The 19,735-nt window shown below is 40.6% G+C and overlaps 1 protein-coding gene across 8 annotated transcripts in view; it reads right to left on the bottom strand.

Annotated features, from left to right (window-relative positions):
- ATP9B (ATPase phospholipid transporting 9B (putative)) overlaps positions 1–19,735 on the bottom strand; it is a 222,553-nt gene that overhangs the window by 171,968 nt on the left and 30,850 nt on the right. For 7 of the 8 annotated variants that reach the window (XR_009697425.1, XR_009697424.1, XM_061170374.1 and 4 more), the window contains one exon: positions 13,548–13,656. Coding sequence is in view for 5 of the 8 variants with exons in the window: in XM_061170374.1 (XP_061026357.1) it covers positions 13,548–13,656 (109 nt within the window). In the remaining 3 variants the exon portion in view is untranslated. Of the gene's footprint in view, positions 1–13,547; positions 13,657–19,735 lie in introns of those variants that run through there. The other variant, XM_061170377.1, reaches the window with a different exon arrangement.

Consider the following 19,735-nt stretch of genomic DNA (forward strand, 5'->3'; position numbering starts at 1 on the left):
GTTTTACAAGTCACAGCACATAGAAAACACACAACGGCCACCTGCTCTCACAAACCAATGGAACCATCAGCAACACAGTGTTTATTGAATGGGCATTTAAAATTTAGTAACTTCAGAGCTACGCTTGATAGAAGCAAGTTCTAAATACAGTAACAAAGATACTTCAATGTGTACACCAGTATTTAAACCTAATGACAGTTTTCCTTAAAAATATCCTATTCCATTTACTGTCAAGTACGTACTCAGGAAGTCGTACCTTACCAGCCTTTTTCTTTTGATGAAATAGTAAATAGTGAATATTACCAAGTAAGGTAACAACAGTCCTTTCCTCTCTCTAAACCACTGCAGGTAAGTCTTTCTTTCTAGCAGTAAATGTTCCCCGCCACTGTGCCTCGAAAGTACGACGGCTTATGTGCTCCTCCTCACGGGAGGAAAGCATTTATCTAACTTGCCCCATGAACCAAGTTTTATTGGCTCCTCCAAAGGGAGATCAAAAATCACTCCAAGAACCACTCTTCTTCCTGCAGAGTGTCTAACCACGCGCCCTGTCTACCACTCTCACTGCCACTCGTCAGCGTCACCTGTAGAGACAAGACACAACTAAATGGTCGCCACTGTTATTATTTCCCGAATTCAGCATAATTCCAAACGAGCTAGTTGAAAAATTAAGGATTATGTTCATCCTCACCCCAAACCCTCCATTATTGGTCAATTACTTAGAAGATAATCAGATTTGCAGCATGTATACACATTCTTCACAGCTGATCTCAAATTAACTTTCCGGCTTCATCTACTGTCTATGTTTCCCTTTGCTCCTGCTCTATCTTAGTCTGGCACCTTCTCCTACAACCGTGTGAGGCCCTTGCCTATCCTTACAGGTTCTCTGCACTTGCTGTTCCTTTTGACTGAAACCCCTCCCTCCCCAGACCTCCTTAATTACACAGCAAATATAGCCCCATGAAGCCTTCTCTAACCTGTATAAGCATCAGCAGGATTTTATACACACCGCTACACAATGTGCTTAAAATGCTATAATGCTATAAATATTCAAACACCTGAGTGTCTACCAAATTTCAGATCCTGTGCACTTCTAGGACATTTAGTTTGTTCTTCGCAAATGCACATCCAAACTTGACCCATGTTAAAAGAACAGAAGGAGTTGATAACCGTTCTACGCCTAATCAGTTAAAATGGGTCAAATGCCAGAACGGACTGAAGAGAGCATAGCCATAAAGACCACATCTAACTAGACACAGACATTATCAAATAAGGAGGAAAATGCATTAATTACTTACTTCCCAACAGAACACACGCAAGGAGATAAGAGTGAGAGATAATCACGCAACTTTTTAAAAAAGCACTTGATCGCATATAAGGAGCCCTCTAGAAGGTCACTTCAGATTAACAGGTATTGCTTCCTGGGCAGACCACCACCCGTGACATCAGCAGGTTATTGGGCTTGTCTTCATTATTTGGGTGGGAATGGCATTCTCCCCCAACTCTCTCAACATTTTAAGTGGCTGTGGCGGTAGGAGCCTAACTTAAAACAGATTATGAAGCAAAGTGGGTAGTTGGGAAATAAGTTTTTTACTATACTGTATTATATTATATTATACCACATCATATTATATTAAGAGAGAGACCTATACTCTGGAAAAAAAACCAAAGTATTGCTGAGAGAAATTTTAAAACACCTAAGTAAAGGAAGAGATATATCTCATTCATGGATCAGAAGACTTAATACTATTAAAATGTCAATTCTCCCCCAGATTTATCTATAGATTCAATGCAATCCCAATCAAAATCCCAGCAGGCTTTTTTTTTAATAGAAATTAACAAACTGATTCTAAAAGTCACATGGAGGGACTTCCCTGGTGGCGCAGTGGCTAAGAGTCTGCCTGCCGGTGCAGGGGACACAGGTTCGAGCCCTGGTCCGGGAAGATCCCACATGCCGCAGAGCAACTAAGCCCGTGCGCCACGACTACTGAGCCTGCGCTCTGGGGCCCGCGAGCCACAGCTACTGAGCCCGTGTGCCACAACTACTGACGCCCGTGCACCTAGAGCCCGTGCTCCGCAACAGGAGAGGCCACTTGCAATGAGAAGCCCGCGCACCACAGCGAGGAGTAGCCCCCACTCACCGCAACTAGAGAAAGCCCGCGCGCAGCAACGAAGACCCAATGCAGCCAAAAATAATAAATAAATAAATAGATAGATAAATAATAAATAAATTTATAAAAGTCACATGGAAATACAAAGGATCTAGTCTAGCCAAAACAACTCTAAAAATGAAAAACAAAGTTGGAGGGCAAACGCTACTGCTTTCAAGAATTATTATGAAACAACAGTAATCAAAAGAGCATTGTTTTAGCACAAAGAGAGACAAACAGATCAACAGAGTGAAGAGAGAGTCTAGAAATAAACCCACACATGAAAGACAACTAATTGTTGACAAAAGTGTAAGGCAATGTGGTGGTAAAGGGATCACTTTTTCAAAAACTGGTGCTAGAAACAACACGCACATCTTGTACCAATACAAAACTACTCAAAAGACCTGTCATATAATGCAAATCCTAAAACTAAAAAACCTCTAGAAGAAGAAACATCAGAGAAATAAATGTAACAGAAAATCTTTGTGAACTTGAGTTTAGGTGAGTTTGGTGTCCTATCTGAGAACTAAGAGTTCTCAGATAGGACACCAAAAGCACAATCATAAAAGAAAAAACTGATACATTGGACTTCATCAACTAGAACATCAAAGGGGCAAGGAACAGCACAAAGGTGTAAGATCAATGAACTGGCGGTTGAAAAATAGCCAGAGGCAGGTGCAAGAGGGAATAAGCTACAAAGATAGGAAGGGACTCTAATTCCAGGTCAAGTGGCCCCGAGGTTATGGGAGAAAAACAGCAAACGTTTAGGAGAGTTGCAGGGGAAGCAGGACCCTCAGAGAAGAGCCACATTTTAATGAAAGCAAGAAGGCACATTCAGAGGAGTCTGATGATGGAAAGGTTCAGGTGATGAAGAAACCAGAATTCCAAAGGCACAGTGAAAAAAGGGCAATGCTAAGAATGAAGATGTACAGAATCTCATGGTGATTAAAACGCAGAAGATGAAGAGTGATTTTCAAGTCTGAGACACGAACAAAGATGAAGGTCCCGTGAGGCTAGTCCTGGGGTACACAGGCCGAGACTGCGCTCAGGCTGAGAGGCCCGGGGAGCCCAGGACCCCATCTTGACCCCGGCTGAAGCTGGGCAGGGCACAGGCTTCCCCTTGACCTCGGCTGACGAAGTTGAGGGTGCCAGAGGAAGTCAGGATTAACTCAGGGCACGTGGACACCCTTCCTCCAGTACAGGCCGGGGACATAAGTGGGAACAAAATGGGCAGCTTATATTCTAGTAAGATTAAGTAAGGCAGAGTGAAATAAAATATAACAACAAATGGACTGTATAATTACAGCCTAGGAAATAAGAAAAAAAAAGAAATACTACAGCCTGGGGGTAAGAATTATAAAGCATCTTGCCAAAAGTAACCAATTTTTACTCTTACACTAGCAATAACCAAAGTATTACTTAATAACATTCTTAAGCAACAACAAAAAAATTAAGATGCTCAAATTAAACACAATCCATTCTTTTTCCTTTACTATCAGTAAAAAAAGAGCTGGAATAGCTTTGGGAGGAATACTGGAATAATGAAATACTACATTACGATAAGAAATATTTAAAGATAAAACACTGAATGTTATTCACCGGATAAACTATATTAGCCTCTCACTGGCTAAGGGAGTCCAAGCCATCTACGCAGTTGCCAAGGGAGATTCCAGGGGCTGCCAGAGGAGGCTATCAGGCAGGCTTTACAGCCGGCCAGCGCACACACTTTTGCCTAAAGCTGTATGCAGAACCAAACACTGAAATAAGTATCAACAGTAATTCACTGCATTCACCAGATAAAGATTTTGTAGAAAATCACAACAGTTTGAAAATTTTAATAAGTATCTCAAACGTTAGATATTTTACCAACAAACAGATACAAATAGAAATTATATGGTATCAATAAGGAGAGGACACACTCCAAAGTGTTCATTAAGCCCTCTGTTGTTTGCATAAAAGAAATTTCTAACCTTTGTTTCCTATAGTTACATAGGCTTCTTAAATATCTATCAAAGGTTAAGATACAAAATATTGTTAACATGAATGGTTCGTAATTAACAAGTTCTAAGACTCTCAATCACTAAAATCAGAAACAGTACAAAAAAAGCAGTCTCCCTCTGCCAGGGACTCACCCCATGGACAAACCCCAAGTGTCCTACCTGAGTGTGTACGGTCATGTTACTATGGAGAGGGATGTGAGCAAACCTAGTTCAAGACAGTCCCTGGTCTCTCTTTTCCTCTAACGTTTACATAACCCACATGACAGTGGTTTACTTCTCAGTCCACTTACGTGTGGAGACCTGGAGACAGTGAAGAAATCCACAGATGGAGGCGGCAAGACAGCTGTGAGGCCGCCGGAGGGGCCACTGGCCTAAGTCACGAGCAGACAGAAAGTTCCCCAGGACTCTTATATTTAGAGCGTTTCATGCTTCTCAGAGAACACAAGAAAAAAATGAAAATAACTGGTGGAGGGAGGGGAGGAGGGAGGAATGGAGAGGTTTCCCAAGATACCAGAAGGTACTGTAAAGGAACATTTAAAACTGGTATGGGACTGGCATGGAAATTTGGATGAATCAGTGGAAGAGCAAAGAAACTAGAGGAAAGGGCCAAAACAAATCTAACATATTTCTCAAAGATCTGAGAGAAGTTAGTAACTTGAATAACTGGTTTTAAAGTAACTAACTGACCATCTGAGAAAAAAAAGGCAGATCCCTTCTCCATATAATACATACTTCTACACGTAAAATTGCAAATGGAGTAAAAATTCAAGTATAAAAAATGAAAACACAGAAATACTGTAAGGAAATTAAAATAGTCACTTAGGGGCTTTCCTGGTGGCGCAGTGGTTGAGAATCCGCCTGCCAATGCAGGGGACACGGGTTCAATCCCTGGTCCGGGAAGATCCCACATGCCACGGAGCAACTAAGCCCGTGTGCCACAACTAGTGAGCCTGTGCTCTACAGCCCGCGAGCCACAACTACTGAGCCCACGTGCCGCAACTACCGAAGCCCGCATGCCTAGAGCCCGTGCTCCACAATGAGAGAAGCCACCACAATGAGAAGCCCGCGCACTGCAACGAAGAGTAGCCCCCACTCGCCGCAACTAGAGAAAGCCCGCGCGCAGCAATGAAGATCCAACACAGCCAAAGATAAATAAAATAAATAAATTTTTTAAAAAAATTAAAAAAATAAAAATAAAATAGTCACTTATAATATATTGGTATTGAATGGACTTCCTAAGATTGAAGTAAAAACCACAAAGGAGGGCTTCCCTGGTGGCACAGTGGTTGAGAGTCTGCCTGCCAATGCAGGGGACACGGATTCGAGCCCTGGTCTGGGAAGATCCCACATGCTGCGGAGCAACAAAGCCCGTGAGCCACAACTACTGAGCCTGCGCGTCTGGAGCCTGTGCTCCGGAACAGGAGAGGCCGCAACAGTAAGAGGCCCGCGCACCGCGATGAAGAGTGGCCCCCGCTCGCCGCAACTAGAGAAAGCCCGCACACAGAAATGAAGACCCAACACAGCCAAAAATAAATTAATTAATTAATTTAAAAAAAAAAAAACCCACAAAGGAAAGGATCAGAAGATTTGCCTACATAAAAACTATAAATTTATCTACATCTTAAAAAAAATAAAAAAATTAATCAAACAAGATAAAAATATTTGCCCCATGTGATAAATTTATCTTAGTAGAGAAATTATAAGGTAAAGATGAACATAGGAACAACGGGGGAATAAACTTCCATAAAGGATAAGAAACAAACAGTGATGTGTTAAAAGATAAACAGCAAGCAAACACAATGAGAGCATTTTTCACCAAATTGGAAATTTAAAAAAACGTGTGGCTGGGAGTCCAGTCATTAAGGGTAACCAGCAGAGTAATGCCAGTCACTAGAGGGAAGCAGAGGATGCTACCAGCATCCAGACATACATGAAACGCCTGTCTGTGTGAAAAGGTACTCTGTGCAAGCGAGTATTTTCTAAAGTTATGTCTCATGGGTTCCAGGCCCTAATCGCCAAACAATGCAATAAAAAATGTTAAATGCTTAATATCATGAAGAAATGAATTCATACAGGTCCTCTTAGGGTGACCTAAGAAAAAATAGCAGTTATGCAGATAATGAGTATGTACATCCACTCCTGCCTATCTATCCAGTCCTGAGGATACGTGTCCACCATGATACAGCCACAGAGAACCAAACCAATGAGGTAGTGTATGTAAAGTGTTTGTGCCTGACATATAGTAATGGATTGATAAATGTTACTTAGAGTAAAAATGCAACAGTGTATGCTGAATATTCTGGAATGAGCATTGGAAGAGGGTATTTTAAAATGCTGCTCAGATCACAGACAAGAAAGATGACTTAGTGAAAGTGACATATTGCATAGACAATATGTAAAAGGCACTAATGAGGGATTTTAAAATCTCTTGATTTTCAAGGAATGATTATTACTGACAAATGGAGTCAATTTCACTAAAAGATGACAAAATTTCATTCGACATTCCATAAAAATCTTTTTAACGTAAAAAAAACTGAGTAAGAATGTTAACAAGTGTGGGACAACACAGTGTTGATAATATGAATCAAAGATGCTAAAATACACAGGAATAAAGAATTTCTATACTCTGCACAGATAAGGTTCCTTTTTGGCAAGGAAACTGGACCACAAGAGACATGTAAATATGCAAATGTTCTCTCTCACATTCTCTCAAACACACACACACACACGAACACACAAACACAAGTAATTTACATAAGGCTCAAGTCACAGACATTTTTCTCTCTCTCCTATGTTTGAATACTTGAAAACATGTTAAACGACAAAATGCCAGAACTAGTAAAAGAAATAACTAAGGGACTTCCCTGGTGGCGCATTGGTTAAGAATCCGCCTGCCAACGCAGGGGACACAGGTTCGATCCCTGGTCCAGGAAGATCCCACATGCCGCGGAGCAACTAAGCCCGTGCACCACAACTACTGAGCCTGTGCTCTAGAGCCCACGAGCCACAACTACTGAAGCCCGTGCTCCACAACTACTGAAGCCCGCGAGCCACAACTACTGAAGCATGCAGGCCTAGAGCCCGTGCTCCGCAACAAGAGAAGCCACCGCAATGAGAAGCCTGCGCACCGCAACGAAGAGGCGCCCCCGCTCGCCACAAGTAGAGAAAGCCTGCGCGCAGCAACGAAGACCCAACGCAACCAAAAAATAAAAATAAATAAATTTATTAAAAAATAAAAAAGAAATAACTAAAAAAAAAAAAAAAAGAAAAGAAATAACTAACATATACTGGAAAACAATCATCACAAGCTGTATGAAGGACCCAGCAGCACAAAATTAATTCAAGTTTCATTTCTAAATATCAAGTTCCATGTTAGCTTTAGGTTTAAATTTGGGAAATACACTAATAGTGGTTGACATAACTTAGCCCTGCTGAGATCCGGCAGCTGATGAAAACACAAACAAATAAACGAAGACTTCTGAATTGATCCTATCTGCTAGAATGCTGACTGCATGAGCTCTTTAAAAAGCTTAGTTCAGGACTTATCCTTGTTTGAATCTCATCAAGTTATCATGGTACCCAACACATAGTGGGTACTTAGTAAATATTTGTGGAAATCAATTGTGAACTAGCCACCTGCATGATTACAAACAAGGTATACAATCTATACATGACTCCCTAGCAACAAGGGAAAAAAACAGCATTGTTTCCAAGAATCCAAAAGTAGAATGGCCACACAATTCAAACTCTTTGCAAAAGCTGCCAAGAAGTAGGAAAATCTATTTTATTTTCTCTTCCTTGACTCTGCCTCTGGTGCTATTCACTAGGAGATAATGAACAGTACAAGTAGTCATAAAGAGAAAGGAAGGAAGGTAGCAGCAACAGGTATGGAAAATTCCCACGCAAGAAAAGCAGCTTATCAGGCAATGAAATAAAGAGCAAACTAAAAATCATTCAGTGTTCACTAAGGTCATATGCCAGAGTTAAAATATTCTCTGCTTCCAAACAGAGCACCTTCAAGACGTTAGCATATTTAACAGTGGAAGTGGCTTTCCTTTTCAAAAGAAAAAAATAACAACACAGAACATTTTCTCAATGTATTTCTATAAGAATGTGTTTGAGAACTCTAAATATAAAAAGTTCACATGCTGTAAAATGATACAACAAATCACAGAAAGAAATCAATGCCATTCAAAAAATAAATTTTAAACTATACTCAATAATAAGCATACACGTGCACTTTCTATATACTAAATTTTACTTATCAATCATTTACATCAGAATAACCAGCCACGAAGCAATGTGCCACAGCTGAAAGAACACTGAATTTGAGGTCAGAGGGTCCAGGTTCAAATACGAACTCTGCCAAGAAGGATGGCAACTTAGGGCAAATTATTTAGCATGAGCGTCAGGCTTCTCATTGTCACTGGAGACCACACCAGCCACCCCTGGGCGGTGGTTATGTGAATGAGCAGTGGAAGTGCTCTGACACACACGGGAGTCCAAAAGGGCAGCTGTCGCTACCGTCATCTATATACATGGGAAATGTCGATTTCTCAGACCATAGGCAATGATGACCAATTTTTTTTAAAAACGTGAATTTTCACTTGCATTTGAAATGAAACTACTGAAATTGTTTTTAGAGTATGTTGAATTCAAATATTACAGAACTGTAAAAGATATATACCAGTCTGTCTTCCTCATCATTTCATACTATTTTAGGTGAAAATGACATAAAGTCAGCCACTTTAAGGTAAATGATTCAGTGGCACTTAGTACATTCACAGTATTGTGCAACCAACTCTATCAAGTTCCAAAACACGTTCATCACCACAAAAGAACCTCATACCCATTAAGCAGCTGCCATTCCCTACTTCCCCAGGCCACGGCAACCACAATCTGCATTCTACATCTATTAACTTACCTCTTCTGCATATTTCAAAAGAATGACGTCATACAATATATGACCTTTAGTGTCTGGCTTCTCTTACACAGCATAGTATTTTCAGGGTTCATTCACATTCTATCATGTTTCAGCATTTCATTAATTGTCATAGCTAAATAATATCCCAATATCCCAATGTACGAACAGACCATAATTTGTTTGTCCATCCATCCACTGATGGACATCTGGACTGCCATCACCTTTTGGCAACTGTATATAGTGCAGTGATAACATGGGTGTATGTGTATTTGTGTTTGAGTCCCTATTTTTAATTCTAAATTTATCTGGGAATATCTTAATTTCGGCTTCATTTTTGAGTGATAGTTTTACTAGCATAGAATTTTCTGTTGACGGTTTCTCCTTTTCCAATTTTAAAAACATCACCCCACTTCCCCCTGGCCTCTAAGGTTTCTGATGAGAAGTCTGCAGATGGCTCATCACCTCACTGAGGACGCCTTGCATGTGCTAAGCCGCCTCTCTTGCCGGTTGCAGGGTGTGCTCTTGGTCCTGGGGTTTCAACTGTTTGATGGCAATGTGTCTTAGTGTGGATCTCTGCATTTATCCTTCTGGGGTTCAGTGAACTTCCTGAAATGTGTAGATTTGCGTCTTTTCTCAAATTCGGGGAGTTAATGGCCATTATTCCTTCAAATATTCTCTCTGTGCTTTCTCTCTCCTCTCCTTCTAAGATTCCCATCACGTGTATCTTAGTACACTTGACGCTACCCCACAAGTCTCTTAGGATCTATTTATTTTTCTTCATTCTCCTTCTTGCTCCTCAGACTGGATAATTTCAAGTGACCTAGGTTCAAGTTCACTGATTCTTTCTTCTGCCAGCTCAAATCTGCTACTGAAACTCTCTAGTGAGTTTCTCTCTTCATCTATTGTACTTTTCAGCACCAGAATTTCTTGCTTCTTTTTTTAAAACTTACATACCTTTACTGATATTCTCCATTTGTTAACATATCATTCTGGTATCTTTTAGCAATTTGTCCATTGTTTCCCTTAGCTTCCTGAGCATTTCTGAGGCGGATGACGTCGTGTTTGTCTAGTAAGTCCAATGTCTGGGCTGCCTCAGAGACAGTTTTTGTTAATTTCTTCTGTGAATGGCCTACACTTTCTTTGCATGCTTTGTAATTTTTTGTGGAAAACTGGACATTTTGAGTATTATAATCTCGTAACCCAGGAAATGAGCTATTTCCCCCTCTTCTGGGTTTGTTTTGCTGCTTGGTATATGCTATAGCCATGTATATTTAGTGACTTTTCTAAACTATTTTTGTAAAGCATGTATTCTTTGTCACATATGGTGACAAAGAGGGAGGGAGGGAGGGAGGGAAGAAAGAAGACAGAAAGGAAGAACAGCCTCTCCCAGCCTTTGCAGACTGTGGCTCTGTGCTGGGGACCCTGTCACTTAGCCTGGCTGTTTATAATTCTGCCTCAGCCTTCGCTTCCGCCTGCCCTGAGCCTAGAAATTGGTCAGAAGCAAAAGACCTTTTCAGGCCTTTTCTGAGCTTGCTTCCAGCTCTGGCCTTGAATGTAGCTTTCAAAATTCCCCGAGCAAACAGGGGCACTTTGGATTCTCTCGCATCTTTTCCTGCCTGGAAGTGACACTCTCGTGTGTGAACCCCAACTAATCTTTGCCCGGCTACTCTGGCTGTACCCGAGCCTTACACAGGAAGAAACGCCTGCAGCTTTTCACCGTTCCTGCCCTGAATTCCAAGTTAGGTGAAAGACAGGCGAGCGAACTGGGTCAGTCCTTCAAGTAGCCCCCAGACAGGTTAGACAGACAGACACAATGCTCTGCAAGCTCGTCCTGCTCTGTGCCCTCCAGGGCCGGGTCCAGAGCCCAGACTGGGAACATGGCTGCTGCTGTCTTCCAGGCGGGCGCCATGACAGGGAGGGGGTGGAGCAAGGGCAGGTGAAAATACCAAAAAGCTTTCCTACGATTTTTAGGAGGCCTTTTCCTGGATGCTACAATCAACTGGATGCTGTAAAGTTTGACTGTTTTCCAGAGTTTTGAGGAAGTTAGCTCTGCCACTTTCTGCTTGATTTATGGAGCTGCGTACTCTGTCATTTTTGCTGACATCACCGCACCATTTATTTGTGAATGATACAATTAGTGCCCAGAAACAAATCTCTGCTCAGCCCAAATTCCACAATACAAAACAATTTAAAACATAAGCCAGGACCTATACTGTATTCTAAAATAGACAAACCAAAGTTACACCTAATTTACCTGGCCATTCTGGGGATTCTTTTCCCCAAAGCTAAAGCTTACTTTATTTTCTACAACACACCTTTCCTCTACCATGCCAATACTTTAAGCATTAAAGCTTTTTAATAATTACTTTTTCAATTCAATTGAGAAAGAACAGTCTTTTCAACAAATGATACTGAGACAACTTGATATTCACATGCAAAAGAATGAGAAACCATATCACATATCACACACAAAATACAAAATGAAAACGGGTCACAGACCTGAATGTAAGAGCTAAAACTATAAAACTCTTAGAAGAAAATACAGAAGTAAATCATTGTAACTTTGGGTTGGCAAATTGTTCCTTAGATACAACCCCAAAACATAAGCGACAAAAAGAAGAAAACAGATGAACTCGGACTTCATGAAAATTAAAACTTTTGTGTATCAGGGGACACCATCAAGAAAGAAAAAATACAACCCACAGAATGAGACAATATGGTTCCAAATCCTATGTGTCTAACATGGGACTTAAATCCAGAATACAGAAAGCACTCCTACAGCTCAACAATTAAAACAAATAACTCAGTTTAAAAGCAGGCAAAGAATGTGAATAAACATTCCTCCAGAGAAGATATACTAATGGCCAGAAAGCACATGAAAAGACGTTTAACATCATTAGTCATTAGGGAAATGCAAACCGAAGCCACAGTGAGATACACTTCACACCCACTAGGATGGCTACAGTCAAAAAGAGAGACAACAAGTGTTGTTGAAGATGTGGAGAAACTGGAACCCTCTCACATTGCTGGTGGAAACGTAAAACGGTGCAGCCAATTATGAAAACAGTTTGGCAATTCCTCAAAAACATGGAATTACCGTGCAATCCAGTAATTTCATGCCTAGGTATATATACAAAAGAAATAAAAACAATGTTCACACAAAACGTGTACACAAATGTTCACAGCAGCATTATTTATAATGGCCTAAAAGTGGAAACAACCCAAATGTCCATCCTTATGATATATCATACAGTAGAATATCACCTGGCAACAAAAAGACTCTAAGTACTGGTATGTGCTGCAACATGAATGCACCTTGAAAACATGATGCCAAGTGTCAGAAAACAGTGACAACAGGCCACACACTACATGAATCCATTTATATGAAATGTTTAGAACAGGCAAATCCATGGAGATAGAAAGTAGATCAGTGGTTGCCTGGGGCTGGAGTGGGATAGGGAAGCGGCAAGAATGGGAAATGCCTGCTAACAGATATTCAGAGCTTCTTTCTAGAATGTTAAAAATGTTCTGAAATTAGATGGTGGTGATGGTTTCATAACTCTGTGATATACGCAAAACTACTGAACTGTATATTTTAAATGGATGAATTTTATGTTACGTGAAAAATATCCCAATAAAGCATAAAAACACTTTTTGGACAATTCAAAAATAATAATAATTCATTGTACAAATGTCCACGTATAAACAGAAGACATAAACTCCACTCTAAACTTCTCCATTTTTAAACAGGCTCTGAGTCATTATGAATTTCCATTTAGTTTCTCACTGTCACTTTCTACTGTCATCACGCTTACCTGTAATAGCTTCACCCACTCTCTCCCTAATACATTGCTTCTTTTCTACAATGGACTGAAAAACCAAATAAACAACTCTCAAAAACATAAACTAGGCAGGGGTTAAAGCCTTAAATGAAGGTTACAGGGAAATCGGTACGCGTCATTACCATTTTGGATCACGACATTTGTTTCAGCTGCTCAAAGTCCTCTTCCTGAAGGACAGTTTAAGGCCATGATACCAGATGTCTGACCTTAATGATTGTGTTTAAAATATAAAGCAAAGAGAGACTTTAGAGGAAGTGATAACTACCCTTCACAGACAATGTGTACACACCAGTTGAGTTTCACGTGTCTCTAGTACATGTGCAGTATATACAAACTGTAACAGAGCGCACTCTAAAACTATTAATATTTATGTATATGTATGTGTGCATGCGTTTAAGGGTTTGTGTATATATTAATATTCATAAACACATACATCCAAGCATCTAGAGAATGAATAAAAAGCTACCCTGAAATTATATGCATTATATTATTATAAGAAAATTAATTAGACAACACACAATCGCATAATACTATTTTCAGTAACAAAATTAAGACGTTTTCTTGCATTTATGTTAATTCTAAAATGATGATTACATTAAACAATGATAAACTGAATTAAAAGTGTGTTGCTCACCTCTTACTGTAAGCTTGCTGTATAGCTGTGAATTCACTTCCTTGTCTCGCTGAAAACGCCGAAATTCATCAATTGCTTCCCTCATGATAGTAACAGCCAAGACAAACCCCTTTAAACAAAATAAAACAAAGTATTTGAGAAAACTGGACTTCAACAAAAAGGGAAAATTCTTTTACTGTTTAGCTTTACTTTTTTTCCTTCAATTTATATTAGTTGTAAAATACACAATACATGAAAACAAAGAAAAAAGACAAAAAGTAACAAACACTACAAAAGGAACATAGTAATGCACAGTGAAAGATTTATAATTCTTACTATACCCCAGAAAATTTTAAAAATTCACACCTTAATATGTACTTCAAGCCAAACATCAGAAAATATTTAGTGACCCAAAGAAAAAGAAATCAATCTTCAATAAACCCATGAATTATATTTAGAACACTCAGGCATTCAAATAGCAAATTAACAAAGACTGACATAAAAATCTTATAATATGTGCACTTAAATCTTTCTGATAGAATAAAAGCATTTAGGAACACAAAACAATTCCCATATACGACACTTACACATCAGCTTTCCTACATCATGCATTGCCACGCAAGTGCATTTGAGAGCACAGGCATGGCCACAGTGCTCTTCTTCTCTCATTTTGTTAAGTAAAAACCTCAACAGATAAGTTTGATGCTATCGAAATAAAACTTCTGTATACCTGTAATCTATTGTGAAATCTGTTACTGACACATGGCTACGTCCATCTTTTTTAAAGGCTACACATGTATTTTCTGACACACAATACAAGAATATTCTTCAAGTCAAGTTCCCTGTGATTAAACAGAGACCTCTTCAGTAGGCTTCATGTTAATGACAAACATGCTCCAGCGTACCATCTAAATTACACAACACTGGGTGAATTTCCATTGGAAGTACAATAATCTCTTATTCCAGGTTTCTTTTTTTTTTTTTAATTAAAAGAACACCTTTGTTTATGGACACTGAAATTTAAATTTTGTACAATTTTTATATGTCATAGCATATTATTCTGCTTTTGATGTTTTTCAAACATTGAAAGTTTAAAAACCATTCTTAGCTTTCAAGCTGTACAAAACAGAGGGAGGTCCAGATTTGGCCCATGGTTTGCCATCCCTGCTTTTATTTATTTATTTATTTTTAATTTATTTATTTAATTAATTTATTTATTTATGGCTGCATTGGGTCTTCATTGCTGTGCGCGGGCTTTCTCTAGTTGCAGTGAGTGGGGGCTACTCTTCGTTGCGGTGCGCCGGCTTCTCACTGCGGTGGCTTCTCTTGTTGCGGAGCACGGGCTCTAGGTGTGCGGGCTTCAGTAGTTGTGGCACATGGGCTCAGTAGTTGTGGCTCGTGGGCTCTAGAGCGCAGGCTCAGTAGTTGTGGTGCATGGGCTTAGTTGCTCCGCGGCATGTGGGGTCTTCCCGGATCAGGGCTCCAACCCGTGTCCCGTGCATTGGCAGGCGGATTCTTAACCGCTGCGCCACCAGCGAAGTCCACCATCCCCGCTTTTATTGTTTTTTTTTAATTAATTTTTATTGGAATACGGTTGATTTATAATGTTGTATTAGTTTCTACCGTACAGCAAAGTGAATCAGCTCTACATAGGTTTTTTTCTGTCTAACCAATAGGCTAAAGTAAGTAGGCCTCTAGAGAATGCTTCTTGTGTTTACTGAAGTGCAGTCCTCTTTAAGCAGTCGTGCCTGAAGGCTGGTGTGAGGCTCCAGGCTCAGTGCACACGGGCCCAGCTCTCCGCTCACCCAGTAGCCTTCAGTCTTGACGTTCATGGTACAGGCACCACCTGTAAGCGTCACTACTGCTCTCTGACTCTCAGTGTCATCACGGATCACCACCTGCTGACTGTGCTTCCCAGCACGCCTGAGGCCTGGACCACTCTCAGCGCCGATGTGGGAGCCTGGCCCAGGCCCCCTCGGTTCTCACGGCCACCATCACTACTGGGCCAGCCTCCCGCCTCCAGCCTCATCCCCCTCAAAGTCATCCCTCCACACGGTTCCCAAAGTATCTTCTACAATATAAATTTGACAAATATGTGGCAAAATCCTCCTCCAGGGATGGGCCCCAGCAATTCACTGCCTGAAACCTCAACAGTCCCCGCTGTTCACGCTCCTTCGCTAAAGCACAGCCTTAAGGACAGACCTCTAGCCTCACGGCCCGCTCAGTGCCGCTTTTGTCCTCCAACGCCAGGACACCATCAGCAGTCTCCTGCAACACCGTGACGTCTCCCATCCGGCCTCTGCCAGTGTCTTCCCAGTGGCTGCTAAAAGCACTATTTTAAGAAGTATTCCAGAGCTACTCTTGGAATCAGAAAGAGAAGCCGTGAACAACAGTTGCTGGTGGGCCCCACCCGCAGAGGGGAAGGCAGGCACAGCACGTGCCAGGGATTTGCCATCGCCGCGCTGAAGACAGCTGACGATGGGCAGAGTGTGACCCTCACATAGCAGGACCTTTAGCACACTTTTTTTTTTAGTAACAGTTTTGTTGAGATTAATTCACATACCCTAAAATGCTTTTAAAGCGTGCATTTCACCTTTTTAGTTTATTCACAGAGTTGTGCCTCCATCAGCACCATGTAGTTCTAGAGCATATTTATTTTCATCACCCCCAAAAGAAACCCCAACAGCAACCACCCCCCATGCCCCCTCCGGTCCCCGCCCTGGAAACCACTAATCTACCTTCCGTCTCTGTGGATTTGCCTATTACGGGTGATACGGTAACCTCGACGTTAAGCTTCCTGACAAACTGCCAAACTGTTTTCTGAAGCGATTATACCAACTTTCATGTGTTTATTGCCCATGTGTATATCTTCTTTGGAGAAATGTTAATTCAGATCCTACACCCACTTTTTAACTGGGTCAACTAATCTTTTAATTGTTAAGTTGGAAGAGCCCTTTATATCATTCTGGATACAAATGCCTTGTCAAATATGTGACTTACAAATATGATGTTACAAACACTTTCTCCCATTCTGGGTTATCGTTTTACTTTCTTGATGGTGTCCTCTGATGCACAAAAGTTTTTAGTTTTGATGAAGTCCAACTTACTCAAGTTTTTTCTCTTGTCACTTGGGCTTTTAATGTCCAAGATCACAAAGATTTACTTCCATGCTTTCTTCTAGGAGTCGTACAGTTTCAGCTTCATTTAGGTCTATGATCCATTTTAAGTGACGTTTTGTGTATGCTATGGTAGGGGTCCAACTTCAATCCCTCCCACGTGCTGTCCAAACGTCCCAGCACCATCTGTTGGAGACTACTCTTTCTCCACTGAACCGTCTTGGTACCCTTGCTGAACATCCATTTGTCATAAATGTTTATTTCTGGACTCACCATTGTATCCCTTGATCTACATGTCTATCCTTCTGCCAGTACCACATTCTCTTGATTACTACAGCTCTGTAAGAAGTTTCAAAATGGGGAAGTATGAGTCCTACGACTTTGATCTACTTTTCTAGGTTGTTTTGGCTACCCTGGGACCCTTCCATTGTTGCATGAATTTTAGAATCAGCTTGTCAATGCCTGCAAAAGAAGCCAGATGGGATTTTGATTGGGATTGCACTGAATCTGTAGATCAGTTTGGAGAGTCCTGTCATTGTAATACTAAGTCTTTCAATTCTTGAACATGAGACGACTTTCCATTTACTTAGATCTTCAATTTTTTTTCAAAAATGTTTTATAGTTTTTGATATGCACTTTAGCTAAATCTATTCCTATTTTTTTTCTTTTTGATGCTGTTATAAACAGAATTGTTATCCTAATTCCATTTTCAGATGATCATTGCTAGTGTGTAGAAATACAAATGATTTTTGTATATTTATCTTGTACCCTACAGCTCACTAACTTGTTCCAATATTTTTGTGTGTGCATGGATTCCTTAGATTTTCCTGTATACAAGATCATGCCATCTGCAAATAGAGACAGATAGCTTTTCTTCTTTTCCATCTAGATGCCTCCTATTTCTTTTTCTTGCCTAACTGCACTATTCATTTTACCTTCAATAAAATGTTGAATGGAAACAGTGGGAGTAGCCATCTTTGTCTTGCTGCTGACCTTAGGGGAAAGCATCCAGTCTTTTACCATTAAAAGTATGTTAGCTGTGCAAAGTACAAAATTTTAAGAACAAGAGAGATTTCTATATTATGACCAAGTATCTCCATACTAGAGGGAAGTATGTGCTCTAGGGACAAATGGCCAGCTTCTCCAAAGCTGGTAACTTGTCATGATAAAGCAGTGATGAAATAAAGTGGTCATCAAAGAAACTATTAGTTAGGAGCAGGAGAAGTACTCTTATCTTGAATGCAAATTCATCATTTTATTAGAGCTAGGGTTAGCAAAGGTAAGACAAAAATAAAATAAAATAAAAGCATCAAATATCAAAAAAATTAGCTTTAAGAAATTTAGTATTATCAAAAGCCTTAAAATTTATACACATATTAACCAAGCAGCTTCACTTCTAGAAACTTAGCCTAAAGAAAAAAATAAAATAAAATCAAGGATCCCAGCACTGAATATGAAAAAACTGGAAACCTAAAAGTCCAAATAAGAAATTTATGATACTCTTATATGATGAAATATTTTATTTCCCTAATTCAAAGATGCTGTTGATTTTAAGATACATCATTATTGGGACTTCCCTGGTGGCGCAGTGGTTAAGAATCCGCCTGCTAATGCAGGGGACATGGGTTCAAGCCCTGGTCCAGGAAGATCCCACGTGCCATGGAGCGACTAAGTCCGTGTGCCACAACTACTGAGCCCGCGTGCCACAACTACTGAGCCCACGTGCCACAACTACTGAAGCCCCCGCGCCTAGAGCCTGTGCTCCGCAACAAGAGAAGTCACTGCAAGGAGAAGCCCGCGCACCGCAACAAAGACTAGCCCTTGCTCGCCACAAGTAGAGAAAGCCCGTGCGCAGTAACAAAGACCCAACGCAGCCAAAAATAAATAAATAAATAAATAAATAAATAGATTTATTTTTTAAAAAAAGATACATCATTATTAATTTAGTAACAGTCCTGGTGGGAAGACAATATCACTTTAAATACATAAACCGTTTGTAAGTCACAATTTCAGTAACATGAAAAATATGCATCTATGAATCCAAAAAATACAGTTCTATGCAGCCGCTCTCGTGTAGGAGAATATTTACTGTTACAGACTCACGTGATGGTGTGGAAGTAATTTCTTAAAACTCTACCTGTGACTGACTCACCTTGAGAGACAAGAGGAGAATGACTTTCAGGAATACATCATTTATACAATGAAGACAGTATTTTTAAAGAAGTGATTTTTATCAGACAGGCATATCAGAATCACCCAGACAATTAATTGTTTGCAACACAGATTTGCTCAGGCCCTACCTGAAATATGTACCTTTACCTCTAATCTCCAGGGAACTGACCCCCCCCCCCCGCGCCCCCCCGCCCCGACGTACAAATGGTATTTAAACTCTCCAGATGAATCTAATTTTTACCCTTTAAACCTACAGCTTAAAGACAGCAAAATTTAACTCTGAATTTATTAAGTTTATAAACCACAAAAAACGTGCTAGTTCCTAGTGCTCCTAAGAACTCGAGGAGTGAAAGTAAGCTCCCTCTTCTAATGTGGTCATGTTAGAGAAGATGCACCAAAGAGGGGCAGGCCCCAACTTCTAAAAACAGGAGTTCGACACTCCTAAGAGGAAGCAGCGTCCCGGTCACAGGCAAGGACTGCTGACAACTCTAAGCTGCTCCAGACCACATTCCAAGTCTAAGGTTCCTCTGGATACATAATAGACGGGTAGGACCAGAAGCAGCCAAGAGGGGTCCCTCCCACACCGTCATGCCCACCTCTAGCACATATATTCTGAGAAGACGCCCAGTGACCAGCCTAGGAACATAAAACAGATCAAAGGAAAGGCAAGCTGATGCCACCATTTCCTTCTTGACCACTGGAGTTACAACCAATGGGCCTCTACTTTTCAAGTTTACATCTTCTGAGGTTAAGACCTCAGAAGAGGTCTGGGCTCATAACAGATGGGTGGTTTAGGGAAGATGTGGATACACAAGTCTCCTGCAGGAGCAGCTGGGCCTGCCCATGACCTCAGCACCAACCAGCTCAGAGATGTCGGCTACAGCACTGCTACCTAGAAAAACCAAAACGGCACTCAAGAGG

This window comes from Eubalaena glacialis, chromosome 15 (assembly GCF_028564815.1).
Source record: "Eubalaena glacialis isolate mEubGla1 chromosome 15, mEubGla1.1.hap2.+ XY, whole genome shotgun sequence".
NCBI classification, from domain to species: Eukaryota; Metazoa; Chordata; class Mammalia; order Artiodactyla; family Balaenidae; genus Eubalaena; species Eubalaena glacialis.